We start from the raw sequence: 27,806 nt of genomic DNA, 5'->3' as shown, positions 1-27,806 counted from the left end.
CTACTCTTGAAAGTGAATGAAGAACGTCCGGATCTCCTTCGGGTAGATGGTGACCTCGGGGCCTCTTGGCGGTGGCGAGGGCTGACTGGAGTTGCCTGGGAGCAGAAAGGGTCAGTCCAGCATGGCCTCTGGACCACCTGCTTCCCCAGGTCCCCTCCTCCCAGCATCCCTCTGGCAACACGGCTCCTGCTGCGTCTGTGGCTCCCACTGTGGATACAGCCCTCAGCTGACCCCTCTTGACAGGACTGCACTGCCGGGGGGCCTCTCATTTCTGGCCTCCTCTGAGGGCACAGCACAGTCAAGGCATGTACTGGGGGCTCTGGGCCTGCTTGGTCTTGTTTCTCCATGGGTTGTGGCCCCATATATGTGCATAAGAGCCTTCTCACTGAGGCCATGAGGGGGCCCTGCCCTTGATCTCAATGGGCTGTCCTTAGACACACCCTGGGGTTTAGGCTTCCTCCTTGGGATGAAACTTGCTTCTGCATCCATCCCTCTATCCATCCATCCATACAAACATCCAACCATCCACCACACACTCTTCCATCTTTTCATATGGCCCTCCATCCTGCATCCTCCTATCTATCTGTTCAACCAACATCCCTAGAACAGTCCATGTTCTGTCCATTTTCCCTCCTTTCATTCATCTTTCATGCATTCTCTTTCCTTCCTTCCTTCCTTCCTCTTTCCATCCATCCATCACTCAACCATTGACCTGTCCATCATCCATCTACTTTTTTTCCTTCCTTCCATCTTTTTTTCTATCAAACCATCCCTTTATCCATCTGTCTATCATACATTGACTAAGTGTCTACCTATGCAGCCAGACTATGCTGTGTGCAGTAGACAAAAAAGGAGATAAATGGGACAGAGCAAAGTGAGGGAGAGGGGAGAGCAAGGGAGGCTCCTGACTCAGCCTTGGACCTGGTGCGTGAGTCAGGGGAGGCCCAGATAAAGGGACAAGGGCTTTCCAGGCAGAAGGAACAGCAGAGGCAAATATTTCCAGGCAAGAAGCAGTCTGTGTGTGTGCAGCATAATGCACAGCAGGGCAACCGTCAGAACACCTGGGGGTGCACCTAAAGTTTGGGGCTCACTCAAGGCCGCAGAGGGTTGTGGTCTTGGACGCACAAGTACATGCACACACACACACACATACACACACACAACCTATCTGGAGCTCTGGCACGTGGAGACTGACCTGAAGCCTAGAGTTTATAACCTTCTGTGGCTGATTCAGGAAGACTGAGACCCAGAGAAGGACGGCCAGCTCCAGGTCACACAGGCCTTAGGGGAAGAGCTGGAGTCTGTCTGGGGGTCAGGCTGGCTACCCGAGGCGGGGTCAGGACCAGGGTATCCGAACCTCTGTGGCCGTGAGGGTCCTGCGTGCTCCAGGTCCAGCGATGCATCTTGCTCACGTCCCAGGTCCCTGTGAGTGAGCGCTCCTCCACGGACACCATGGAGCCCAGTCCCCGCAGCACAGACTGCAGGACAGAGCACAGGGAGGGGTGAGCACTTGGACCACAGATCTGAGCAGAGAACCCGACGAAGAAGGGTGGCCACACCAGGGCCCAGGGCCCAGGATCCCCCACATTCATTGTAGTGCAAGTCCCTGCGGGAGGCGGGGCAGTCCCATTTTACAGATGAGGAACTGAGGCTGGGGGGAGCTGACCCCCCAGGGCCGAGCTGGATCAGCACTCCCAGCAGGTGGCAGGCAGGTGGGGCCGCCCCAGCAAACACCCAGTCACCAGGGTTTGTCTCCCAAGGGTGCCTCCTCCTGGGGCCTGACTCAGTGATGTCAGAGCGGGACACGGGAGGGGCAGGTGACCTGCAGGTTCACCGTCACAGGCCGAGACAGCACGGGGTCCTGGTCCACCTCATGCAGGTGCTGGAGCCGCAGCAGGACACGGCGGAGGTCTGCCTTGGCCTCGTGCTTTCCGTCTTGGGGACAGAAGGAAGGTGGCATGAGGACAGTCTTGGCCTGGCTTTTTACACTCTCACTTCCCTTTCACATCTTCCCCCTCCCTCGGAGGCAGCTAACACAGCCCCACTTCGCAGATGAGCCAAACAAGGCTCAGAGAGGGGTAGGCACTTGCCCAGACACACAGCCAGTGTGCATAAAGAAGGAGGGGGGAGGATCCACCCCACGTGCAACCAAAGCTACTGCCCCCCACCGCCCACACTGGGGCCGTTGCTGAAGTCTGCAAGACTTTGTTCTTATTCACTGGTGAGGTTCTCATTGGGCCTGTCCCTCCAGCCTCCTGTTCTCTGGAAGATTCTCCCTGCCCTTCCCCTGTGAAGGGGAGTGCAGCCTTGTAACCCTGAAGATGAGTCAACATTGCAAAGGTAATGTGTCAGCTCATTGCCGCCAAGACCTAGGAAACGTGTCATAATAGAGCCTCCATCTCTGGACGTTGGAGAACAAATGAGAAGGGCCACCCTGCTGATCCCACAGAGCAAGGGGTCGAAATGAACTGTGCTGTGTGAAGACAGAGAGCATGTGGGCTCCTTGTTACTGCAGCATAAGAGGTCTGCAAAGTCTCTGTCTCCATTCAGGTGATGGGTTTAGGGACTGGAGCTCGAGAATCAGGGAAGGATTTCTGCCACTGGAAAATGATGCTGGAGATGATGGCAATGGTGATGCAGGTGATGATGATACGGGGGTAGTTTGTTCCTGGGGAGGCAGGCTGCCCTCCTGCCATCCCCAGTGCTCCCCTCGCTCAGCTTCTTACTCACTCCCTGGGAAGAGGGTCTTGCTTGGCCCAGCCCATGTCTCCTTTACTTCATTCAGTACAAGCAGCCTCTAGGAGGTGCTTTCTCAGTGGCTTGGTCATACACTCACACACACACAGACACACAGACAGACATACAGACACACACGCACACGTTGGAGCCAAGTGCTCTGCTGCTGCTGGGAACCCCGTCCACCCCGTCAGATGTGTCAGGTGGGCAGTGGTGCAGGGATGCTGGAGGTCAGGGTCAGGAAGCCATGTGGCTGCAGGCGTGAGCCCGTCTTTCAAAGATCTAGTTTATCAGGCACAAAGGTAACATCTGGGCTTGACTTCTTTCTGTTCCTCCTTCTTTATTGGGCTGACACTTATATGGGAACACCCTAGGCCCTGAGTGCAGCTTTGGGGACACAGCAGTGGCAGGGGCATGGTCAGCCCTGCCCTGGAACTGCTCAGAGCCTAAAGGGGCAGGTAAGGGGTACAGCACCTATTCGTTTCTGGAAGCTGTTGCCTCCACCAGGAAGCCCTCAGTGATGCCCAGCTAGGACCTTCCTTGGATCACTGTCATTGCTCTCTGATGAATTGCCTGCTTCCCTCTGTAGATAGGGGCCCACCGAGCCCAGGGATGTTTCCTGTGTCATCCATGGCTCAATCCGCAGTGCTTGACATTAGAATCATTTTTCAAGGCTTGAACGGAACCTCATCAAAGTCATGCCTGAGCCCAAAATACAGGCAGGACAACGGTGTCTGACGCCCCAGGAGAAGACCCTGGAAGAAGCAGGATCTCAAAGAGCCTGGACGACTCTGAGGAGAGCCCCTCTGTCCAGTGACGGGCTGGGGGACCGGGCTGACATGTGGAGGCAGGAGTGAGTCTGGACATCTGAACACCTGCCGCACCTTTCCGGAGAGTCCGCAGGTGCTCTGTGTGGTTTGAGCTGTACTTCCAGCCGGGGATGCTGAGGATCTGCAGGTGGACGCTTGGGGGCAGCGTCACAGCCTCTTGCTGCCTGGAGCCTGAGCCACGCGGGGCAATCTCTGAAAGGCAGATGGACAACAAGGAGAGGCTTTGGGCCCAACTCTCCTCCTGACACTCATAGCTTGCCACACTAAGTCCCCCACTTCATCTGATCTCACTCCCTCCCACCTGTGGCCCACACGGCAGGCAGCCTGAAGGACCTGTTGGTGCAAAAGCCCCAGCCTGCCTTGAATCTCTGGTCCAGCCCGTTCAAACTGCAAACAGGGAGATGGGCCAAGAGAGAAGACGCCATTTCTTCCAGAACTTGCAGCGAGTTCACACAGAGACCTGCTCTGTGAACAAGGTCTCAGACGCCAACTCCCGTGCTGTCATCTATCGCTGCCTCTGCCCAGAGGGACTCAGCCCTCCTCTCCCAGGAGATGCTTTGCTCCACTCTGAGCTCCAGCTGGAGCCGCCATCTCTTTCCAGTTCCCAGGACTCAGTGATTGGTCAGGCTTGGGTCACGTGATTCGATCAGGGCCAATCAGAGCCTTTCCTGGGATTTCTGCCCTTGACACAGGCGTCTCAGTTCCTTTGGTCCCAGAGTTGTTCACAGCCACCTCCCAGACATGAGGAGAAACAAGGTCTGAAGACAGAGAAGCGCAGGTGACGGAAAGAGAGGGTGGATAGCGCATGAAGAGCCCAGCCCGCGAGGAAGCAATACACGCTACCCTTCCCTCAGGTGCGTCTGCCCCAGAATAAAGGCTCCTCTGGCCCCGTCTCAGCACCTTTGGTTTCTCTCTGTGCAGGTGGAAGAGCCCAGGGCTGAACCTGGGGTGGAGCTGGCCACAGCCATGGACGGGACCGTGGATGGAGCTGGCCACAGCCACAGACGGGACCGTGGATGGAGCTGGCCACAGCCATGGACGGGACCGTGGATGGAGCTGGCCACAGCCATGGACGGGACCGTGGATGGAGCTGGCCACAGCCATGGACGGGACCATGGATGGAGCTGACCCCAGCCATGGAGCTTTCTCACCACGGCAACATCCTCTCTGCTGCCAGGAAGGAACCACTGGCTGACACAGGAGCAGTCCCAGCCCAGCTGGCCAAACCCGTCCCTCTCCTCGGAATCTGCCCCTGGACACAGGCGTGGCTGGGTAGGCAGCTCCTGACAGTGCCGGAAGAGATGGACATGACCACCTGCTCCCAAGAGGCCCAGAGCTACCCTGTCTCCCTCCTGCCCCAGCCTCTTGTCCAGCTCATCCTTCCATTCCACTTGCTTCCCCACATCCGCCCCAAGTACCTACCGCTTCAGTCTCTTTACTTCCAAACAAGAGAACATCAACTGTTATCTCTTGAAGTTGATCACTGTACGCCACCTGGTCTGGGGTTGCAAACTCCACCAAACATACAGACATCAGGTCTCTCGTGACCTCTAATCCCTCTTCACCCTGAAGTTGGATCCCCATGACTTGTTCCCCAGTAGAGCCCCTGAGAAATCCTTCAGGACAAGAGCTGGGTCAAGTGCAGTAACAGTCTGCAGCGTATGTCAGGCACTCAGCAAATGCTCAGTGAATGAGTCAGCCACCACCCGCCTTCTTGCTAATGCCTTGTGGAAGTCTAGCCTAAATCTCAAACAGGGAAAACCTAAAATCACGCCCTCATCAAAACTTCTGCAAGTGATGAGAAATAGAAAGCAGGTTAAGGATTACAGACAAAATTTGGAATTAATGTGGGTTTGACTCCATCCACTGAAATAAGTCAAATATTGTAATAAAGCCAGACAGGAGTATCTTGGTTTCATAGTGCATATAAAATTTATGTTTACACTTTACTATAATCTACTGTGTGCAGTAGCATTATGTCTAAGAGAAACAGTTTATATATACATTAGATTTTAAAAGCTTTCTTGTTAAAAAAAGGTTACCTCAGGTGAGACTTCAGTGATTAGCAATCTTTCTGCAAGAACAATGACAAAGATCACTAATCCTATGGCAATTATAGTAATAATGAAAAATATTTGAATACTGTGGGAAATAGCAAAATGTGATACATTGAAGTGAACTGAGCAAATGCTGTTGAACGAGCTGTGCAGATGAACATGCTGCATGCAATTTGCAGCAAACCTTCAATTTGTAAACAATGCAGTATCTTCAATGCTCAAAAAAAAAAGAAAAAAAAAAAAGAAAAGAAATGCATATATGTTGAGGTATGCCTGTAGAGAGAATGGACAAATACACACTTTGTGTTTATGTCTATAAAATTTAAAGGATTCTCTATAGTAGCATCTTCAAATACTTTCAAATGCACTCATTGTTTAAACTATTTCATGTTCAACTATTTAGCTGTGCTACCCAACTGTAGTGAAGGAAATTTACAGAAGCCTCGGGAGAGGCAACTCATAAAACCTGCAGATCAGGACATAGAATAGACTCACCCTCACTTGGTGACAATGCACTTAATTCAGACAAAGCCGGTCTTTTAAATGCTGAGCAACCAGACCTGAATGTGACATATGTTATAGGAGGAAGTAGGAAGTGTGCTCAGAGAAGGAAATAGAGGAGATTGAGGGAACAGAGGTAAGGAGGGCATTGCAGTAAGTCCCGGCTGTGAACCTACTAGCTGTATGACCTTGAAGGAGTCACTGAACCTCTGTGCACCTCAGGTTGCCCACATTTAAAATGAGGGACCTGGATGTGAGGACTCTGGTCCCTTCCTACCCCGAAGTAGCCCAGATCCTGGCAGGTACTGAGAGACTTAATCCTTAGGTAGATTGATAAGCAGTCCAAAGCCCTCAAGGAGAAGAAAGGGACAGACATTTTTTTTCTACATTTCTTTGTCTTTGACTTCCCTGGTGGCTCAGGCGGTAAAGCATCTGCCTGCAATGCAGGAGACCTGGGTTCAATCCCTGGGTTGGGAAGATCTCCTGGAGAAGGAAATGGCAACCCACTCCAGTATTCTTGCCTGGAAAATCCCATGGATGGAGAGCCTGGTAGACTACAGTACATGGGGTTGCAAAGAGTCGGACATGACTGAGCGACTTCACTTTCACTTTTGTCTTAGACACAAAAGAGGTTTTTACTGAGACTCTGAGGTGTTATGACAACAATCTTTAAGACTAACTCTCTTTAAGCCCAGAGCTAATGATTACAAAACAAAACAGCTTATCTTGCTCAAGAGTATGTTTTCCTTTAAACTCTGTACTAACTATAATATAATAAAAAAGTATCCTGCTCCAGGACATGTTTCTCCTTCTTAACAAGTTCAGTTCAGTTCAGTTGCTCAGTCGTGTCCGACTCTGCAACCCCATGAATTGCAGCACGCCAGGCCTCCCGGTCCATCACCAACTCCCGGAGTTCACTCAGACTCAATGTTCATCAAGTCAGTGATGCCATCCAGCCATCTCATCCTCTGTCATCCCCTTCTCCTCCTGCCCCCAATCCCTCCCAGCATCCGAGTCTTTTCCAATGAGTCAACTCTTCACATGAGGTGACCAAAGTACTGGAGTTTCAGCTTTAGCATCATTCCTTCCAAAGAAATCCCAGGGCTGATCTCCTTCAGAATGGACTGGTTGGATGTCCTTGAAGTCCAAGGGACTCTCAAGAGTCTTCTCCAACACCATGGTTCAAAAACATCAATTCTTCGGCGCTCAGCCTTCTTCACAGTCCAACTCTCACATCCATACATGACCACAGGAAAAACCATAGCCTTGACTAGATGGACCTTTGTTGGCAAAGTAATGTCTCTGGTTTTGAATATGCTATCTAGGTTGGTCATACCTTTTCTTCCATGGAGTAAGCATCTTTTAATTTCATGGCTGTAGTCACCATCTGTCCCTTCTGACTAATCTTATCTTAAAACTTACTTGTGGTAGTGGGTCTGGTGAAAGTGAAAGTGAAGTCACTCAGTCCTGTCTGACTCTTTGCAACCGCATGGACTGTAGCCTAACAAACAGCCTCCTCCATCCATGGGATTTTCCAGGCAAGAATACTGGAGTGTGTTGCCATTTCATTCTCCAGAAGATCTTCCCAACCCAGGGAGCGAACCCGGGTCTCCCACGTTGTAGGCAGATGCTTTACCATCTGAGCCACCAGGGAAATTCTGGGTAATTCTAACCTTGTTAATTTAGGTTGTCTGTTGTGGGAGTGGGTCTGGTAAAAGTATATAAGCCCTTGATAAAAGGTTCTCCCCCTCCTCCTCCTGACGTCTATGTCAGACACTTTCTCTGTCATTTTCCAGTGTAATAAAACTATTGCCACACAAAAGTTCTGAGTGATCAAGCCTGGGCCCTGATCCCAAAGCTAAATCTTCTTCTTCAAGATCACAAATCAACATCATTCACCCTGAGCTATCAATATGAGCTCAGCCCCATCCCTGGAAAGGTGGGCTCCCCTGAGGGCAGTGATGGGGGGTGAAGTGAAAGGACCCCCCACCTCACCGTTCATCTCTCTGAGCATCACGACAGGCTGGTGCTGCAGCGCCAGCCCGCTCCTCTGGCGTAGGTCACTGGTGAGGGTCTTGGATCCCAGAAGGAGCCAGAGCACTGGGTGGACGACTGAGGAGTCGTTCAGTGTGAGGTCGTTGTCGAGGGCCCACTCGTCATTGTTCCACAGCCGCCGGTGGAGCATGACCTGCAGGGGACAACTGTCTGACCAGGCCTGCCTGGGCCTTGGGATCCCGGAGAGTGACCAGCGGGGCCTCCTCCTACCTCCACCTGCCCGTTCCTTTGGCTGGAGACGCCATGTGCCTGATTGGACAGCAGCACCAGCCTGCTTCGTCTGTCCTGGATGAAGGCTGATTGCACCATGGGGTAGTAATTCTGCGGACAGAAATATTGGCAGGCTGGTGGTGGGGGCAGTGGGCCAGGCCAGCCAGCAGGTCCAGGGTCTTCCTCTGATCCCAGGCAGCCTCCTGCATGGGCACAGCAGCAGCCCAGGGTGGCACAATACTGATGGGAGGGGCTCTGACTTGTGAGATGGACACACTTGGATTCAAATTCAGTTCCACTGCTTCCTGGCCCTATGCCCTGGGGGACCCAGCTTGCCCAAGCCTCAGTTTCCCCATATATGAAATGTGCCCAAAAGGTCCCCGTGGTGCAGGGAGACAATGAGGCATTTGTGCCAGTCCAGCCTGAGATGGCCTCCAGCCAGGGGTTGCCAAATAGAGAGAGGTTGGTGTCTGGGTTCGAAAACACTCACACAGCCCTGCCCTTTCCTGTTTTGGAGGAAGAGGTCCGGGGCTGGTAGCCCTGGACCCTCTGGAGCCCAGGGCACAGTGTGTGAAGACCAGCTGTAGAGATGAACTGACAGAAGCTCAAGGAAGACAGAGCAGGGAGGAACCACACCCCTTCTCCAGGTCCCTCTGGAAGGAGAGACAACTGACTAGAGGAAGGCTCAGGAGGCACCCAGCGTGGTGCTGCCCCTGATCATCCCAGGCCTCAGCACAGCTCAAGGGGATGTCGCTCTCTTCCCAGGAGAGCACTGAGGCCCAGGGACACCCAGGGACTCGCCCAAGGTCATGCTTCTGCAGGGCGAGGCCCTGGGAGCTGATTGATTTTGGAGTTCAGCCCCTGATCCGCTCTCCCTGGAAGACAGGCTGAGGCTCACCTCTGAGCAGCCAAGGAGAGTCACACCCTATTCAGGCCTAGACAGGCACCACGTGCTTAATCCTCAAGCAACCCCCAGTCGGTCATCCATCTGACCGAGGAGGGCCCCCGGTGCACACAGACCTCAGGGACACAGCTCATCCATGGTCAGGGACACAGCTCATCCGCAGTGGCCCGAGAGCTCTGACACCTGGTCTGAACAAGCCTGGCCACAGGCCTTAGGGGCAGACTCAGGGCAGCGGGGCTCTGGAGAGGCTCTGGCCCTAAGGGGACTCTCCTGCTTTCTAGAAATTGGCCATCAAGATTGGGTCTACAGCAGCCACACTCCAGGACAGCTCAGGGCATACCCGAGCAATGGTGTTGTTCTTGTAGTTCCTGTATGGCCTGCGCTGCATCTGGTAGCCATTGTTGTCCGAGTAGAGGACCTGCCCCGTGTTCAGGCTGGTGCTTGTCCTCAGGATGGCCTCGCGGTTCAGCTCCAAGGGGCCCACCCGGTACTCCTGCTCTATGCGATGGCAGAGCAGCGCTCCGTCAGAGCCCTGGGGTCCACGGGCCAGCCGGGAGTAGATGGTGAACGTGGGCTCACCGTCGTTCACCTCCCTGGAGGAGAAGCAGGAGAAGTAGGTCAAGCCTAGGGTGCCTTCTGGATGTACCTCCCTTATTCTTTCCTTCCTCTCCTTCTGTTTCCCTCCCTCCATCCTTCTTGCAGCCAGCAGGGTGGGGAGACTGCTTGGGCAATAGAACAAGAGGGACCCGGTTCCCTGAAGGTTCTGGGCACCCAGCCACGCCTGGGGGCTCTGTCTGTCCTGCTAATGAAAACACAAGAACTGCTGTCCTGCATTGGTCACTGTCACCATGGGCTCCTGTCCCGCCTCTGGACTTATACCACCGAGGTGACACAGTGCAGGCAAGCAGAGCAGGACTGCAGAGACTGGACTGCAGAGTGGAGCAGCTCATGACTTCATCGAGCTTCCGTGGAGAAAGGACCATGTGCCAAGCCCAGGTCCAGGAGCTGGGTGTCTGAAGCATGACGGGCCCTCATTTCCCCATTCATCTCCCTGTGAGCACCTCCATGTGCTGAGCACAACCAGGGGGCCGCCCTCACCTGTAGAAGTACTGCCGGATCTCAGTCACCAGCGGCCCCTCCACGATCTCCATCCTCACAGCCTCCCACGCTGGCTCTGCTCTACCACTGGGTGTGAACACATAATTGTCTGAAACGGGGCCTTGCCAGACATCACTGTTTGCATGATACTCCATGAACTGCTGGGTCATGTATACCTTTCGGTTACTCCGCCTGCAAACAGAGGAAAGAGAAAGCCGTGTCATCATGACAGAAAACATGTCATTCTCATGCTGGAACCAGGCTCACAGAGGCTCCATGGAGATGCCAGCCAGGAACCAGGGATGAACAGAGACCCTTCAACAAGATGAAAGTGGTCTATCTGTACAACAGATATTATTGTGTCTGCAGGAAGAATGAGGGGTCTCATTGACCCTGCAACGTGCCTGAAAGTTGGAAACTTGGACAATTGAAAGAAGGCAGCCTGCCAAGAACCCCATATGGTATAATCTCATTGCATGATACATCAGTGTAGGCCAGTCCCGAGAGACAGAAAGGAGGTTCGAGTCAACCAGGGCTTGATCAAGGTGACAGATGCGTGGGGCCTGAGCCATGATGGAGCCTAAGTCCACAGTGCTGACTGCACCTTTCCCAGCCTGACCAGGGAGACTCAGAAGTTCTGGGGCTGCACCCCATTTCTGCTGCTCCCCGCACTCTCCCCCTGACCACCTCTGCTGGATCCTGTAGGTCCTGGCTGCTTCTGTGTCCTGGCCTAGACTCACACACTTAGAAATAGAGCTCGATGCACTACAGGGAGCTTCACCACCATCACACCCTCGCCTTTGGCTGAGGAGATGGAGATCCAAGTAGGGCATCACATGCCCAGGTCCCAGGGTCCTCCTGGCCTCAGAGGCAGCGATGACTGCACCTCACCTCTCCCAGATGCTGTGCATCAGGTTGGTGTCCAGGTCCAGGAAGACGATGTAGCAGTCATTTTTCACAGGCACCAGGCTCCCGCCCACCTGCCCACCGTATCTCCTGAGTCGGCCTCCAAACTGCGTGGTTTTGGCCACAAAGGGCTCAGGCTCCCCAGTTTCCTCCTGGGAACTCCTGCTGGGCCGGATGCTGTAGTGCCGGTAACTGAGTCCTGGGATCGTGGTCAGCACGTGCAGGTCATAGGCAGAGGGCATCTCCTTCGAGTGCTGGACCTGCAAGACCCAAAGCACGGGATGAATGATGGATGTCAGGGATGGAAGGTGCCTCAGTCTCCTTGGAAATCCTGGCCTTACACACCTGGTGGACAGAGTGCTCGCTTGACACAGAGACAGCTGGGTCATCCAACACTGGGCTGAGCTGGGCTCCCCTCCTGCACCCTCCCTGCTCAACTGGGTCCAATCTCCTCTCCCTTCTTCCTCCTTCTCTACTGGGGCTGCAAACCACCTGCCCTCCTCCCACACTCCCTCCTGTTCCTGCCTCTGAGACTGCTCACAGTGTTCCACCTCTTTAGAGGGGGCTCCCTCATCTCTTAATCCTCTGATTTTTCCAAGGAGGGAGGTTTCCAGGTCACCCTGCAAGCCTTTCTCTAGCTCCACGTCATCTGATTCAGGGAAAGGGATTGGATGAGGACACTGGGTCCATGCAGGAGGTTCTTCAGTCTCTGGGGAGCAAGTTTCACTTCTGGGTCTTGTGGGAGGGCTTGGGGGGCTATGAGCAAGCCCATGTGGCTCCTCGCAGGCTCTAGCCTGGCCTTTCTCTGAACTAAAGGAGACACCCATCCGTACCCCACACCCCTAACCTGTCCCGATGTTTTCCTCCACCACAATTGTTATCTGTCACTCCTATACTTTCTGATTTTCTTCTTGCCTGGATCCCCCACTGGAATAGGAGCCCCCCGTGTGCAGGAACTTTTGTCTACTTGGTTATTAAAGTTCCTCCAGTGCCTAGAGTAACGCCTGACACATACTAGGTGTTCAGTAGTATTTAAGAAAGAGCATTTCGGCTTGGTGGGTGGTGCCTTTGGGTGGGGAAGGGAGATGTTCCATGTTGGGTCTACTGCACCCAACACCCTTCCCTCCCTTGACCCTGACATAAAGGAATCTTCCTCATCTGTCTCAGCTAAGGATCACTGCCCTGGCTGCCTGGTCATTACCCCAGGCCTTAACTGTCCATTTCTGTATCTGCTCCTTGAATCCCAGGATGGCTCCCAAGTCCAGGGATGAGCACTTATCTGGGACCAAGCCCAGCACAGGCTTTCAGGAGTGTTTGCTGAATGGCTGACTAATGGCATTACTCAATCCATCTCCTCAAGGAAGGGCTGGCTTGGTAACAGGAGGGTCACCTGTATAATCAAGTCTAGCTCCAGGTCTGGGAAGGAGATGAGCAGGGACCACACAGGATGTGGGTGTCATAGCTGGGGCCTGCCCCTACGACAGCACCTCCATAAAGATGCACAGTGAAGACTATTGCTGGCTTCCCCATGGGAAGTAGAAATTTATACATGGTTATAGGGAACATTTCATGCAAAGATGGGCTCGATAAAGGACAGAAATGGTATGGACCTAACAGAAGCAGAAGATATGAAGAAGAGGTGTCAGGAATACACAGAAGAAGTATACAAAAAAGTTCTACACAACCAAGATAATCACGATGGTGTGATCACTCACCTAGAGCCAGACATCCTGGAATGTGAAGTCAAGTGGGCCTTAGAAAGCATCACTACGAACAAAGCTAGTGGAGGTGATGGAATTCCAGTTGAGCTATTTCAAATCCTGAAAGACGATGCTGTGAAAGTGCCGCACTCAATATGCCAGCAAATTTGGAAAACTCAGTAGTGGCCACAGGACTGGAAAACGTCAGTTTTCATTCCAATCCCAAAGAAAGGCAATGCCAAAGAATGCTCAAACTACCACACAATTGCACTCATCTCACATGCTAGTAAAGTAATGCTCAAGATTCTCCAAGCCAGGCTTCAGCAATATGTGAACCGTGAACTTCAAGATGTTCAAGCTGGTTTTAGAAAAGGCAGAGGAGCCAGAGATCAAATTGCCAACATCTGCTGGATCATGGAAAAAGCAAGAGAGTTCCATAAAAGCATCTATTTCTGCTTTATTGACTAAGCCAAAGCCTTTGACTGTGTGGATCACAATAAACCGTGGAAAATTCTGAAAGAGATGGGAATACCAGACCACCTGATCTACCTCTTGAGAAACCTATATGCAGGTCAGGAAGCAACAGTTAGAACTGGACATGGAACAACAGACTGGTTCCAAATAGGAAAAGGACTTCGTCAAGGGTGTATATTGTCACCCTGCTTATTTAACTTCTATGCAGAGTACATCATGAGAAATGCTGGGCTGGAAGAAGCACAAGCTGGAATCAAGATTGCCGGGAGAAATATCAATAACCTCAGATATGCAGATAATACCACCCTTATGGCAGAAAGTGAAGAGGAACTAAAAAGCCTCTTGATGAAAGTGAAAGAGAAGAGTGAAAAAGTTGGCTTAAAGCTCAACACTCAGAAAACGAAGATCATGGCTTCTGGTCCCATCACTTAATGGGAAATAGATGGGGAAACAGTGGAAACAGTGACAGTTTTTTGAGGCTCCAAAATCACTGCAGATTGTGACTGCAGCCATGAAATTAAAAGACGCTTACTCCTTGGAAGGAAAGTTATGACCAACCTGGACAGCATATTGAAAAACAGAGATATTACTTTACCAACAAAGGTCTGTCTAGTCAAGGATATGGTTTTTCCAGTGGTCATGTGTGGATGTGAGAGTTGGACTGTGAAGAAGGCTGAGCACCAAAGAATTGATGCTTTTGAACTGTGGTGTTGGAGAAGACTCTTGAGAGTCCCTTGGACTGCAAGGAGATCCAACCAGTCCATTCTGAAGGAGATCAGCCCTGGGATTTCTTTGGAAGGAATGATGCTAAAGCTGAAACTCCAGTACTTTGGCCACCTCATGTGAAGAGTTGACTCATTGGAAAAGACTCTGATGCTGGGCGGGATTGTGGGCAGGAGGAGAAGGGGATGACAGAGGATTAGATGGGTGGATGGCATCACTGACTCGATGGACATGAGTCCGAGTGAACTCTGGGTGTTGGTGATGGACAGGGAGGCCTGGCATGCTGCGATTCATGGGGTCGAAAATAGTCCGACATGACTGAGCCACTGAACTGAACTGAACTGATATATACTTATACACCAAGTCACCTCAGTGTTGTCTGACTCTTGGTGACCCCATCGACTGTAGCCCACCAGGCTCTCTGCCCATGGGATTCCGCAGTCAAGAGTACTGGAGTGGGTTACCGTGCACTCATGCAGTGGATATTCCCGACCAGGTATCGAACCCATGTTTTTTGTGGCTCTGCATTACAGGTGGATTCTGGTCAACTCAGATACGCAACGGGAAGGGTCAGTCCACTGGGTGGATCCACTGACCCTGTTGGTGACTCACTCATAGGACACTCCTCACAGTCAGGGCAGCGTGTCACATCTTCCCCTTAGATGCCCACATCTGGGGGCCCATGCAGAGCAGGGGCAGCAACAGGGCATGCACCATAGATGGGATGTGCCCCTTACCTGTGCAGGCACAGGGAGGCCTGACTCGTCTGTGATGCTGACTTTGGGGAAGTCCACAGTCAGGGTGATGATGGTGGTGACCGTCCAGGCCAGCGGGTTGTAGACCACTGCAAAGTGTCCCCCAGGCTCTGGGCCTGCACACAGAGAACAGGATCTACTGCTGTACCTGACCCAACCTTCACCCCTGGTGCCCCTCGGAACAAGAGAATCTGAGGCAGGTGAGACCAGCTCTGCAGAGGCCCAGGGGAAGGACAGACAGACACATGGGCTCTGATGTCCAACCCCCTCCTCATCTGTTCAAGCTGGGTCCTGATTCCTAGGCGGGATGGGGGAGTGTGCCCCTAGAGATGAGGGCCCTTGAGCTCCTCACTCATCTCTACTGTTCAGCCAGCATTACTGGTGAGAAGACTGAGGTCTAGAGCAAAGGGTTAGGTGTCCAAGGTGACCCACGTCCTACGGCCTGGCTCCAAAGCTGGAGAGCTTGGCAATGTACAGACAATTCTCTGGAGCTTGGAGGGTCAAGGTCAATCACCAAGGTCAGCAGTGGAGCCCTCTTTGCTATGAACCTGGATTCTCTTTCTGCTCTACCGCCAACCTCAGGTGACCATCTATGGCGACGTCCAATGACTCCCAGATCTGTGAACACTGCACACGCTCTCCAGTCCCTGGCCTCTGCCCAGGCAGTTCCCATGGCTGGATGTCTTTCTGGGGTCTCCACCTGCCCCTTCCTTGGGGAGCTGCCCCCGTGAGCTCATGGGAATGGCTGGACTCACCAGATACTGGAAGGACCCCGTTCTACCTCCCTTTCTATGTCCGTCATCCCCTCCCGACCCCAGTCCCTGTGGACAGGATTCCAGTCTGCTGCACTCCTGACCCCAGGCCCCTTCCAGTGTCTGAAGGTAAGATGGGACTGAACACAGACACAGAGAAGAGGGCAGAGCTGGGCAGGTGAGGGGTGAGGCAGAGTGGGGAGAGCACAGTGAGAGAGAGCAGGGTGAGTGTGGATCCTGGGAGGGTGGGTGGGCCGCATGCTCCTGCAGGGAAGACACCTATCTCTGATTGCCCAGGATTTGCAGGGGTGAATCCCCTCAGCTCCAGGCAAACGGGGTGACCACTCATCCTCTACCTGTGAAGCCCACAATGTCAAAAGAATGCATACATCCTGTCTGTGGAACTGGGCAGCTCAGGGGTATGGGGACCATTCCTACCTGTGTGACCCTGGGCAGCTCAGGGGTATGGGGACCATTCCTACCTGTGTGACCCTGGGCAGCCCAGGGGCGTGGGGACTATTCTTACCTGTGTGACCCTGGGCAGCTCAGGGGTATGGGGACCGTCTTCCTTGTGTGACCCTGGGCAGCTCAGGGGTATGGGGACCATTCCTACCTGTGTGACCCTGGGCAGCCCAGGGGCGTGGGGACTATTCTTACCTGTGTGACCCTGGGCAGCTCAGGGGTATGGGGACCATCTTCCTTTTGTGACCCTGGGCAGCACAGGGGTTATGGGTACCATTCCTACCTGTGTGACCCTGGGCAGCCCAGGGGTATGAGGACCATTCCTACCTGTGTGACCGTGGGCAGCTCAGGGGTATGGGCTCCATCTTCCCTGTGTGACTCTGGGCAGCTCAGGGGTGTGCAGACCATTCTACCGCTGTGACCCTGGGCAGTTCAGGGGTGTGGGGACCATTCCTACCTGTGTGACACTGGGCAGCTCAGGGATGTGGGGACCATTCCTACCTGTGTGACCCTGGGCAGCTCAGGGGTATGGGGACCATTCCTACCTGTGTGACCCAGTGCAGCCCAGGGGTATGGGGACCCTTCCTACCTGTGTGACCCTGAGCAGCTCAGGGGTTTGGGGACCATTCTTGCCTGTGTGACCCTGGGCAGCTCAGGGGTATGGGGACCATTCCTAATGTGTGATCCTGGGCAGCTCAGGAGTATGGGCTCCATCTTTCCTGTGTGACCCTGGGTAGCACAGGGACATGGGGACCATCCTCCCTGCGACCCTGGGCAGCTCCATGATCTCTGTTCTTTCTGTGTCCTCAGCTATGAAGTGAGGACAGTAGCACTTCCAGCTTTTCAGAGATGTGAGGTGTTACACTAAATTGTGCAAGCCGTGTGCTTGGCAACATCTAGTCTGCATTAGCATTCATTCCTGCCTCTAGTTGGCATATCAGCCTTTGCTGAATCACACAGAGGAGATGGCTCGGTGAAGTGAAGGCACCTGCCCAGCTCATGCCTAAATGAGAGCCTCCCATGGACGGGACTCGTGTCTGAAGCTCAGGTGTCCCAGCCCGTCCCCTGACCCTCAGGCTCTCTTCCCAGACTGGGGCGGACACCTGCCATGGCCCACTGTGCCTCCAGGGGCCTCGCTTACCTGAGTGGGCTGGAGACCTGTCCTGGATGATGGAGGCCATCAGCTTGTGCACCCCTTGCATCCCGGTGCTCAGGTGCTCCACAAACATGTCACCCACATTTGGGACATGAGTTCCAGTGATGGCGTCGTGGTGCTGGACCTGGGTCCCCGCCAGAGCAGAGCAAGAGTGGGGTCAGGCCAGCCTCTGCTCAGCACCTGCTGTCCTGATGTCCACTGGGCCCTGACTCCGCTTCCCTCTCAGCAGGTGCTGCTGGAGAACTGGGGATTCCTGCCACTTTACAGAAGAGGAATCTGAGGCTAGACAGGCTGATGATCTTGTCCAAGGGTTGTTGACCTTGAGAAAACACATAGCTGTGTCCCTGATGCTGAACAGAAAACAGACTTCTGGAAAGGACCCTGCCCAGCTACCCTCTGTTACCCTGTCATCCCATAAGTGCTGATAACCTGCTCCAGACAAGCCCCACACATGGCCTGGTACTCATCTGCACCATGTAGGATGGATGGTCTCCTCTTCCCAGAAGGGAAACTTGAGTCCCCGTGGGGTGCAGCCAAGAGTCCACTCACCCTGATGGATGCTAAAGTCAATCCCATCACACCCCGCACAATGACTGGTCCTGTCAACAATTCCCTTTAGTGACTATGAATCTCATGGGCTGTATGGCCCATTTCTGACTGGAGAGGAGACAAGTTATAGGAGATCTTGGGTCTCAGTTTCCCTTCTGCACAGTGGGGAATAAGAAAGATGGAGATTTATGAACAACTTCCTTTGTGTCGGCCACAGAGCCCACCAGCATATGTGTATTATCACATTCAACTGTCCCATTAGTGTCCTGAGTGAGCATGCAGTTCTCATTTTTCAAGGAGGAAATTAGAGCTCAGAGAGGGAAATCCAGAGCTCATAGAGCTGAGCTGAGATTTGAATCCAGCCAGGATTGTTGGATACCAATGCTGCTCCACTTTGCCCTTTCTGCTCTGGGGCAGTCTGGCTTTAAATCTTACTGAACCACAGCTGGACCCTGGCAGGCCATGGTCCTAGCCTTGGGGCAGCTTCATCATGCATGGTCTTGTGACCAAAGGCGACCTCAGTGTTCTCATCTGTAAAAGAGTCCTGTGGTGACTAGGGACAGGGAGGTGTGCTGACCTAGGGAGGCTGAAGCACGCAGCCCCGGAATAGCCAATCCTGTCCTGTCTCTGGGAGGCATTGTGTTACCTCGGAGACGGCCCAGCGGAGCTGCTGGAGCTGCTGCAGGCCCCAGGCCGGGTCCAGGTATGGGTGGGGAGCCAACAGCACGTAGCGTGTGAACATGGACTCCCCGGCGTACAGCAGACTGCTGGCTCGCCTCGCCAGTGCCTTGAGCGCACTTCGGGAGGCATAGAATCCAGTCCAGGCGTGATGCATGTCTAGAAGAAAAAGGCCAGGAGTCGGTGGGAGGGCCTGCCCTTAGAGGCCCCTGAACTCCACTTGGGAAATGCTGAGGAAGATGAGGTCAGAGATGGCTCTGCCTGGGTCCCCAGGGACACAGCCTAGGCCAGTGGGTGATCTCAGGGTTCCTGGTCCAGCCAGATCAGCAATGGTATGAGATCCCTGGAAGGCCTGGGCATCTGGCAGGGCAGGCTGAGCTGGGGCAGGACTGGAGAGGCCCGAGTGCTGAAGGACTGTGACGAGGAAAGAATCCCAGTGAGCACCTGGGCCCCTGAGATGGCCTGTGTGGAGGGGCCCTGGAGGACTTCAGAGGAGGATGTAGACGGATGAGGGCCCAGAAGTCAGGACACGGAATGGAAGGGCTGGAGTGCTGGCTGCCCCTGTGTGCCTCTGAGGAAATTCAGGGTCTGGAGAGGCATGCCTTCCACCAGGTCCCTCTGGTTGTCCATGGGGGCAGGCTGGCAGAGCCATTGGGAGCTGAGATCCCTGAAACCACTCTCCTCACCCTGGACACAAAGGTCATGGCATGACGAAGTCCCCAAGAGGCATGACCAACCCCCTCCAGTGCCCCACCGGAAATCAAGGATGCCTCTGGACATCACTCAAGCCTCTCTTGTGAAAGAAAGGAACTGGCAAAGGAACAGTGGGCAGCACTGAGCGCGCCTCTGTCCCCAGCCTAGGCAGTCCACACTAGGCAGGTGGGGGAGGCAGGGCTCTCTGTGCACCAGTGGCTGTGTGCGCTCCACCGGCGGAGCTGAGGAGACTGGGAAACCACATGCCACTGCTTTGGTGACATCTCTCTTGCACCGAACCCCCCTCTACCCCCAGAGGCTCTTACCCGACGAATAGGGCAGGAAGTCGTGGTGGTCTCGGACCTGCCAGGTGACTTGGTCAGAGTGCACAGCCCAGAAGTAGTCGCTGAGCGTGGCATACTCCACTGAGAAACTGAGCTCCGATGCTTCGCTGTTGATGTAATCCATCACAATGTCCATGTTGGCGAACTGCAGCGAGGCGTTGAAGAACTGCCTGTCACATCCCTGCAGCCAGGGGACAGAAGCAATGGCCAGCCCTTCTGGGTGCAGAGCCCAGCCTGCACAGGGATAGCATCTCTTCATCTGCACGACCGCCCCGCTCTCCCCATGGTGGACACTGAAGCCGTCCGCGGGGCTCACCAGCTCTCTCCTCTGGGAGCACAGCAGGTGCTCTGCCCAGTTTAGCTGCGACACCAATGCTGACTGGTGTCCGGCACTGTCCCATGAGGGTGCCTTTCATATAAGACAAGTTCAGCCAATGGAGCAGGTCCTGTCATCATGCCCATTTCACAGAAGAGGAAAGTGAGGCTCAGAGGGTCCAAGCCTCACAGCCCCTGAGTAGGGAGCCAGGATTCAGGCCGAGGCCTCTGCTCCCAGCATTGAGAAGGGGAAAGGAGGGGAGAGCTGGGGAGGAGCTGAAGCCTGTGAAAAGGAGGGGCTGTCTTGTAGGTGGAGACTGTGGGGATGATCCAGGGAAGGGGGAGAAGCTGGTAGATTGGATGAGGACTCGGGGTGCAGGGAAGGAGGACTGAGCCGGGGCTGGGTGACCCATTGCCTGGATGGACACTGGAATGGTTAGAGGTGGACACACAATCCTGGCTGGAGCCAAGTGCTGGGGTCAGACCGAAGAGAGCAGTACCCGTGCAGAGTTGAGGAACCAGGGCCAGGGACCCTAACTTACCCAAGGCCAGAGGACGTGTGCTGTCTGGAACCAGGAAGCTTTATGCATCACACGTTTCTCCAGGAGACTGGTAAAGTCTGGGATGCTGTCCTCAGTGACAGGGATTTCCATGTTGGGGTACTTGCCATCCAGGGGTGGACCCGGGAAGATGGCTTCGCCATCCCAGTTAAATCCCTCACTAAGAGAGAGAGGAGCATTAGGGGCCCAGCCCTGAAAATGGCAGCCTCACAAGGTCGGGGAGGCGTGCAGGGCTCAGGCAGGCCAGAGCATCGAGGCCTCTGTCTCCCATCAGGGGGTGCACAGTGCAGTGCTGGGCAGATGAGAGCTGTGTAGACAGAAGATGCCCCCATGTGAGCCCTGTGGGCACTTGGGCACCTCACCCTGGTCCTACAGAGCACCCAGAACCTGCTAGTGAGTCCCCCTTGCCTCTTCTCTCAGCTGCCGCTTCATCCCACCTCCCCTACTCACGGGGGCTCAGCCTCTACCCACGGCCTCCCAGGAACAGAGGGCAGAGGGACTGGACGCAGGGCCCCCCACCAGAAATCCCGCAGGAGGGCTGATGCCAGAACTTGGAAGTCTTGACTCAATCGCCTGAGCCACTCCATCTGCCCCATGGCTGCTACTGCCGGACCTTGGCTGGGGGTCCAGGCCTCAGTTGTTCTTTCTGTAAGATGGGTGCTCAGTGCGTGCCCTCAAGGCCGGCCATGAGGGGCGTGGCGGAGGTGGTCCAGGGAGGGTGCTGGGACGGGGGCTGGCCCGAGGCAGGTGCTCACGAGCAGTAGCCGAACTGGTCTAGGACGTGTGTGAAGATTTCCTGCTGTGCCGACAGGGATCTGGACCCTCTCCACACGAACTGCAGCTGCTGCAAACCCGGAGGGAACGGAGTGAGGGCCCAGGGGCGACACAGCTGCCGGCTCCCCTCCGCAGTCCCCGCCTGAATCTCCTTGCCGCACCCGCAGCTCTCAGGGGTTCAGGTCAAGATCCCCCTCTGCTGCCCCCTCCACAAAGTTCCCCCTGACCTCCCAAAGCCACCGGAGGCGGAGGAATCGGCCCTCCAGACGCCGCCTGTCTGCACCTTCATCTGACCCTCTTTAGGGCAGGACACTTTGCCAGGACCTGCCAGCCAGACTGTCTGTAACTCGGCTTGAATGTCCCCAGACAGGGAGCTCATCACTATCACTAAAGGTACAGCTGCTTTTTTCAGTTCTGATGGTGAGAAAGTGGATGAGTAGATGCGGCTCACCACTCACCTGGTTATACTGCATGGCCTCCTTCAGGTCGTAGTCGATCCTGGAGATGATGTGGGCATTGAAGCCCGCCAGGGCAAAGACAGTGGGGGTCGTGGAGGATGCACCAAATGGGTCCACCTGCCAGGAGATCTGCGGCCGGACCCCAAATGTTTCATAGAGAAACCCATGTCCTTCTGCAAAGAGATAAGTTTCCGTACTCCCTCAGGGCCCCATGCCCTTCTCCAGGGCTGGGATGCCACCTAATAGGCAAGGAGGGGTTGTGAAATAGATGCTAATATTAGGACTTCTTCCCAGAATCATTGGTCTATTCACATCTTAATGCATGATTTAAAAGCCACCCCATAGGAGCAGGAATCAGGGTGACTGCAGAAAGTCCCATATTTGATATGCCATTGATTCCAGTTCCCCAAGGGTTTTCCCCCAATATAATCTAATCTCTGGCCAACCCCCCACCACCTCTTGGGTATACATATACTGGCCTGGTTACACTCAGATGGGATATCTTGGCTGACGTTCGCCCTTTATGACTCACTGCTTCTACTGCAGACAGGACTGTGCTCAGGCACACAGGCATGTGAAAGATGGATGCTCCCCTGGAGCCCTGGCTTGGGGAACATTCTGGGAAAACTGCTCTGCTCCACCCCGGGTGGCATCAGAGAAGAGGGCCCATCAAACACAGGTTTTGGTGGTATGGAACTACATCAGCCTGGGATGCTATCAGGTCTACCCCTCCTGCATCTCCACCCCACCTCAGTGGTAGAACCCAGAGGGACGAGGAAGATGCCTGCATCGGTAAGGGACTGACAAAGTCTGACCAGGGAAGGAAGCTTTGGTGGAGAGTCTGTGTACAGCCCCATCTAGAGCAGGGAAGGATGCATCTGGTGGAAAAACCATGGTTGTGGTTGTTGCTTTTTTCTCTCTAACAGATGGGAGCCAGCAGTTCCAGAACGACTCCTTTAAAATGTTTTTTTTTTTTTTTTTAAATGCTGGGAGAAGTTTGATCCTCAGAGGTTAAAAGACATGCCTGATCTTCTTCTGGGATACTGAATGGTCATGGTATCCTGTGAAAGATGGGGAATCCTGGCTGTTTGAAGTGTCTCTTAAGTACGATACTGTTTTACAAGTAGACCGGTTCTGAAGAAAACAAGAGAAACGGGTACAAGTGCCATCTGTCTTGCTCTTTATCTCTCTGCGAGACATTGCAGCCTTGTGTCTAAGGGTACAGATTTGGTGTGAAACCTACAGCTCCCTCCTGTTCTCTTACTTTGCTTCTGTATCTGAGGCTCCCAAATGAACAGGCTGGGAATCAGGGCAGGGTTCTAGGAGGGGTTGCCTCAGTCTCAGTAGACTATTTAGAGGATCCAAAAGGTACATGGAAGGCTTTACGGGACGAACTTTACCTTATGACCTTATTTGGCGAGATGTAGTACATGTCTTGGGACAGATACTGACTCCTGACTCAAGAGCTTGAGTTTTGGGGGAAGCTAGTACTTTTGGCAAAGAATGGCTTAAGTAAGGAGAAAGTGGGAACACAAAATAGCCCTCCTCCCTACTTGGAGCCAAGCAGTTCCCATAACAGACTCCCTCTGCTGGATGTATTCTTGCAGGACTCAAGCGAGTGCTCACTGACTTTTCAATATGGTAAGTTGGCTGACATAGAACAGGGAGAGAAGGAAACTCCTGGTAAATTCCTAGTAATTAGGGAGGCTCTCTTCACGTTTACTGATGTTGATCCTGAAAGTTCAGATGGGGAAATTATCTTAAAAAAGATTCCTCACTCAATCAGCTCCAGATATCTGCCATAAGTTACTAAAACAGGTGTTTGGACCAAATCAGTCTTTAGAAAAACTGTTGCAGCTGGCTCAGGCAGTATGTTATGGCAGAGAAGATGAGGAGGAAAATAGGAAAAAAGAGCCAGTCAGAAGACTGATGCCCCAACAATGGCTGTTAGACCTGCTCTGAAACAGCCTGAGCAAAATGCCCAGAGGGACCCAGGTAAAAAGGGATAGGCTTGCTATTACTGTGGAAAGGAGAGGCATCTCAAGTGGGATTGTCCTCAGGCATCTAAGCTGCCTTCGGCTCCATGTCTGGTCTGCAAAGACCATACTGGAGAAGAGACTCTCCTCTGAGGTGTAGCCCCCTGGGGCTGGACTCTCAAGATAATCGTGACTGAAGGTGCTTTGGGTCCCTGCACAAGCTCCCCTCCTAATTACACCTGAGGAACTCCAGGTATTAATAAATGTGAAGGGCCAATCCGTCCATTTCTTTTGGAAACTGAGGAAAATCTCTCTGTGCTCACTGAAGACCTTGGTCCGATTTCCTCCCAGTCCACTACTGTAATGGGACTGTCAGGACGAGTCATATGCTATAATTTCAGTCATCCTTTAAGCTGTGACTGGGACTCTGTGCTGTTTTCTCACAAGTTTCTGATCGTGCTGAAGTCTCCCTCACCCCCTCTGCGGAGGGATATACTGAGCAATGTCCAGGCTTCTGTTTTCATGCATATGGAGCCTTCTCTTTCTCTCCCATTGGTTGAACAAAATGTAAATCTCAAAGTGTGGGCTGATAGAAAAACTGTGTGTTGAGCACACACAGGTTAAAGCCAATCATTAAAAATGTAAAGGAACAAGGACTGTTAATTCCCTGTAACAGTCCATACAACACTCCTATTTTGGGTGTAAAAAAAGTCAAACGGTAAATGGAGACTTGTTCAAGACATACAAAAAGTAGTGCCTAATCGTTATACTTTGTTCGTAGTGATGCTTTCTAAGGCCCACTTAACTTCACATTCCAGGATGTCTGGCTCTAGGTGAGTGATCACACCATCGTGATTATCTGGGTCGTGAAAATCTTTTTTGTACAGTTCTTCTGTGTGTTCTTGCCACCTCTTCTTAATATCTTCTGCTTCTGTTAGGTCCATACCATTTCTGTCCTTTATCGAGCCCATCTTTGCATGAAATGTTCCCTTGGTATCTCTAATTTTCTTGAAGAGATCTCTAGTCTTTCCCGTTCTGTTGTTTTCCTCTATTTCTTTGCATTGATTGCTGAGGAAGGCTTTCTTATCTCTTCTTGCTATTCTTTGGAACTCTGCATTCAGATGCTTATATCTTTCCTTTTCTCCTTTGCTTTTTGCTTCTCTTCTTTTCACAGCTATTTGTAAGGCCTCCCCAGACAGCCATTTTGGTTTTTTGCATTTCTTTTCCATGGGGATGGTCTTGATCCCTGTCTCCTGTACAACGTCATGAACCTCATTCTGTAATTCATCAGGCACTCTATCAGATTTAGGCCCTTAAATCTATTTCTCACTTCCACTGTATAATCATAAGGGATTTGATTTAGGTCATACCTGAATGGTCTAGTGGTTTTCCCTACTTTCTTCAATTTAAGTCTGAATTTGACAATAAGGAGTTCATGATCTGAGCCACAGTCAGCTCCTGGTCTTGTTTTTGCTGACTGTATTAGGGCTTCTCCATCTTTGCCTGCAAAGAATATAATCAATCTGATTTCGGTGTTGACCATCTGGTGATGTCCATGTGTAGAGTCTTCTCTTGTGTTGTTGGAAGAGGGTGTTTGTTATGACCAGTGCATTTTCTTGGCAAAACTCTATTAGTCTTTGCCCTGCTTCATTCCGTATTCCAAGGCCATGGCAGAAAGTGAAGAGGAACTAAAAAGCTTCTTGATGAAAGTGAAAGTGGAGAGTGAAAAAGTTGGCTTAAAGTTCAACATTCAGAAAACGATCATGGCATCCGGTCCCATCACTTCATGGGAAATAGATGGGGAAACAGTGGAAACAGTGTCAGACTTTATTTTTTTGGGCTCCAAAATCACTGCAGATGGTGACTGCAGCCATGAAATTAAAAGACGCTTACTCTTTGGAAGGAAAGTTGTGACCAACCTAGATAGCATATTCAGAAGCAGAGACATTACTTTGCCAACAAAGATCCGTCTAGTCAAGGCTATGGTTTGTCCTGTGGTCATGTATGGATGTGAGAGTTGGACTGTGAAGAAGGCTGAGCGCCGAAGAATTGATGCTTTTGAACTGTGGTGTTGGAGAAGACTCTTGAGAGTCCCTTGGACTGCAAGGAGATCCAACCAGTCCATTCTGAAGGAGATCAGCCCTGGGATTTCTTTGGAAGGAATGATGCTAAAGCTGAAACTCCAGTACTTTGGCCACCTCATGCGAAGAGTTGACTCATTGGAAAAGACTCTGATACTGGGAGGCATTGGGGCCAAGAGGAGAAGGGGACGACAGAGGATGAGATGGCTGGATGGCATCACTGACTCGATGGACGTGAGTCTGAGTGAACTCCAGGAGTTGGTGATGGACAGAGAGGCCTGGCATGCTGGGATTCATGGGGTCGCAAAGAGTCGGACAGGACTGAGCGACTGAACTGAACTGAACTGAATCCTTATACTTTATTGTCTAAAATTGCTGAAAGAGAAAATATTTTTCAGTTACTGATTTGAATGATACTTTCTAGAGATAACCCTATATTAAGTCATCCCCTTCCTATGACTTTAAGACAAGAGAGGATTTTTAGGTATCAGGCTACTGCCCCATTTGGATTCTGGGTTATACAGAACTTGACTGGCCTTTATATTAACTTATAACTGAGACTCAGCAGGTCCAAACTGACAAGCTAGTTTTGTCCCCAGAAACTCAAAAGGTTTTTTTTTTTTTTTTTTTTTTTTAAATTTTATTTTATTTTTAAACTTTACATAATTGTATTAGTTTTGCCAAATATCAAAATGAATCCACCACAGGTATACATGTGTTCCCCATCCTGAACCCTCCTCCCTCCTCCCTCCCCATTCCATCTCAAAAGGTTTTTAAGACTCTTTAAACTGCTCTCTGGTAGGCTCCTGCTTTGAGCTTACCCACAGGATCAGAATTTAGTTTGTTTGTTACTGAAAAAAAGGCTACGGCTACATTGCTTAAAGGATAATTGACGCTATTGTTTTGCTAATGCCTAAAAGCCTCTTGATGAAAGTGAACGTGGAGAGTGAAAAAGTTGGCTTAAAGCTCAACATTCAGAAAACGAAGATCATGGCATCCGGTCCCATCACTTCATGGGAAATAGATGGGGAAACAGTGGAAACAGTGTCAGACTTTATTTTTTGGGCTCCAAAATCACTGCAGATGGTGACTGCAGCCATGAAATTAAAAGACGCTTACTCTTTGGAAGGAAAGTTATGACCAACCTAGATAGCATATTCAAAACCAGAGACATTACTTTGCCAACAAAGGTCCATCTAGTCAAGGCTATGGTGTTTTCAGTGGTCATGTATGGATGTGAGAGCTGGACTGTGAAGAAAGCTGAGCGCCAAAGAATTGATGCTTTTGAACTGTGGTGTTGGAGAAGACTCTTGAGAGTCCCTTGGACTGCAAGGAGATCCAACCAGTCCATTCTGAAGGAGATCAGCCCTGGGATTTCTTTGGAAGGAATGATGCTAAAGCTGAAACTCCAGTACTTTGGTCACCTCATCTGAAGAGTTGACTCATTGGAAAAGACTCTGATGCTGGGCGGGATTGTGGGTAGGAGGAGAAGGGGATGACAGAGGATGAGATGGCTGGATGGCATCTCTGACTTGATGGACGTGAGTCTGAGTGAGCTCCGGGTGTTGGTGATGGACAGGGAGGCCTGGTGTACTGCGAATCATGGGGTCGCAAAGAGTCAGACATGACTGAACGAGTGAACTGAACTGAAAGCTCCTAAGCTTATTAATAGACAAAATCTTACTGTACTGACTTCTCATGATGTAAGTGGGATCTTAAACTCTAAAACTCAGAGTTCAATTGCTCCGTCTTTAAAGCTGCTGTAACTCAAGGTGTGTCAAAAGCTCTTGGAATAGAATATCACTTACACTTTCCTGGAGACCCCAATCTTCAGAAAATGTTGGAAAGGCTAATGACATTATTAAGAGGGATCTGTGTAGGAAACTCAGAAACATGAGACAGTTGGTTTAAAGTTCTCCTTGTAGCTTTAACAAGGGCTCGAACTCCCCCTAAGAAGGACCTGTCTCTATAACAGACTGGTTTTGTGCACAGATATTGTCATAGATCCTGAAGGGTTAAAATTAACTATGTGACTCAGCTTTCAACTTTTCAACCTCCT

General features: G+C 52.1%; 1 protein-coding gene across 1 annotated transcript in view; it reads right to left on the bottom strand.

Annotated features, from left to right (window-relative positions):
• Nucleotides 1–27,806, bottom strand: part of LOC129657330 (epididymis-specific alpha-mannosidase-like) — a 42,796-nt gene continuing 14,990 nt past the window's right edge. Inside the window, exons 4-21 of the mRNA XM_055587532.1 lie at nt 21,691–21,863; nt 21,214–21,302; nt 20,930–20,932; nt 20,742–20,765; nt 20,441–20,618; nt 19,566–19,764; nt 18,515–18,705; nt 17,305–17,443; nt 14,932–15,065; nt 11,283–11,557; nt 10,392–10,583; nt 9,634–9,886; nt 8,390–8,500; nt 8,120–8,312; nt 3,610–3,758; nt 1,823–1,927; nt 1,358–1,478; nt 1–95 (exon numbers count right to left, since the gene is read on the bottom strand). Of these exons, the coding sequence (XP_055443507.1) occupies nt 1–95; nt 1,358–1,478; nt 1,823–1,927; nt 3,610–3,758; nt 8,120–8,312; nt 8,390–8,500; nt 9,634–9,886; nt 10,392–10,583; nt 11,283–11,557; nt 14,932–15,065; nt 17,305–17,443; nt 18,515–18,705; nt 19,566–19,764; nt 20,441–20,618; nt 20,742–20,765; nt 20,930–20,932; nt 21,214–21,302; nt 21,691–21,863 (2,624 nt within the window). The remainder of the gene's footprint in view (nt 96–1,357; nt 1,479–1,822; nt 1,928–3,609; nt 3,759–8,119; nt 8,313–8,389; nt 8,501–9,633; nt 9,887–10,391; nt 10,584–11,282; nt 11,558–14,931; nt 15,066–17,304; nt 17,444–18,514; nt 18,706–19,565; nt 19,765–20,440; nt 20,619–20,741; nt 20,766–20,929; nt 20,933–21,213; nt 21,303–21,690; nt 21,864–27,806) is intronic.

Source organism: Bubalus kerabau, chromosome 7 (genome assembly GCF_029407905.1).
Source record: "Bubalus kerabau isolate K-KA32 ecotype Philippines breed swamp buffalo chromosome 7, PCC_UOA_SB_1v2, whole genome shotgun sequence".
Lineage (NCBI taxonomy): Eukaryota > Metazoa > Chordata > Mammalia > Artiodactyla > Bovidae > Bubalus > Bubalus kerabau.
This window is presented reverse-complemented; position numbering and strand designations above follow the sequence as displayed.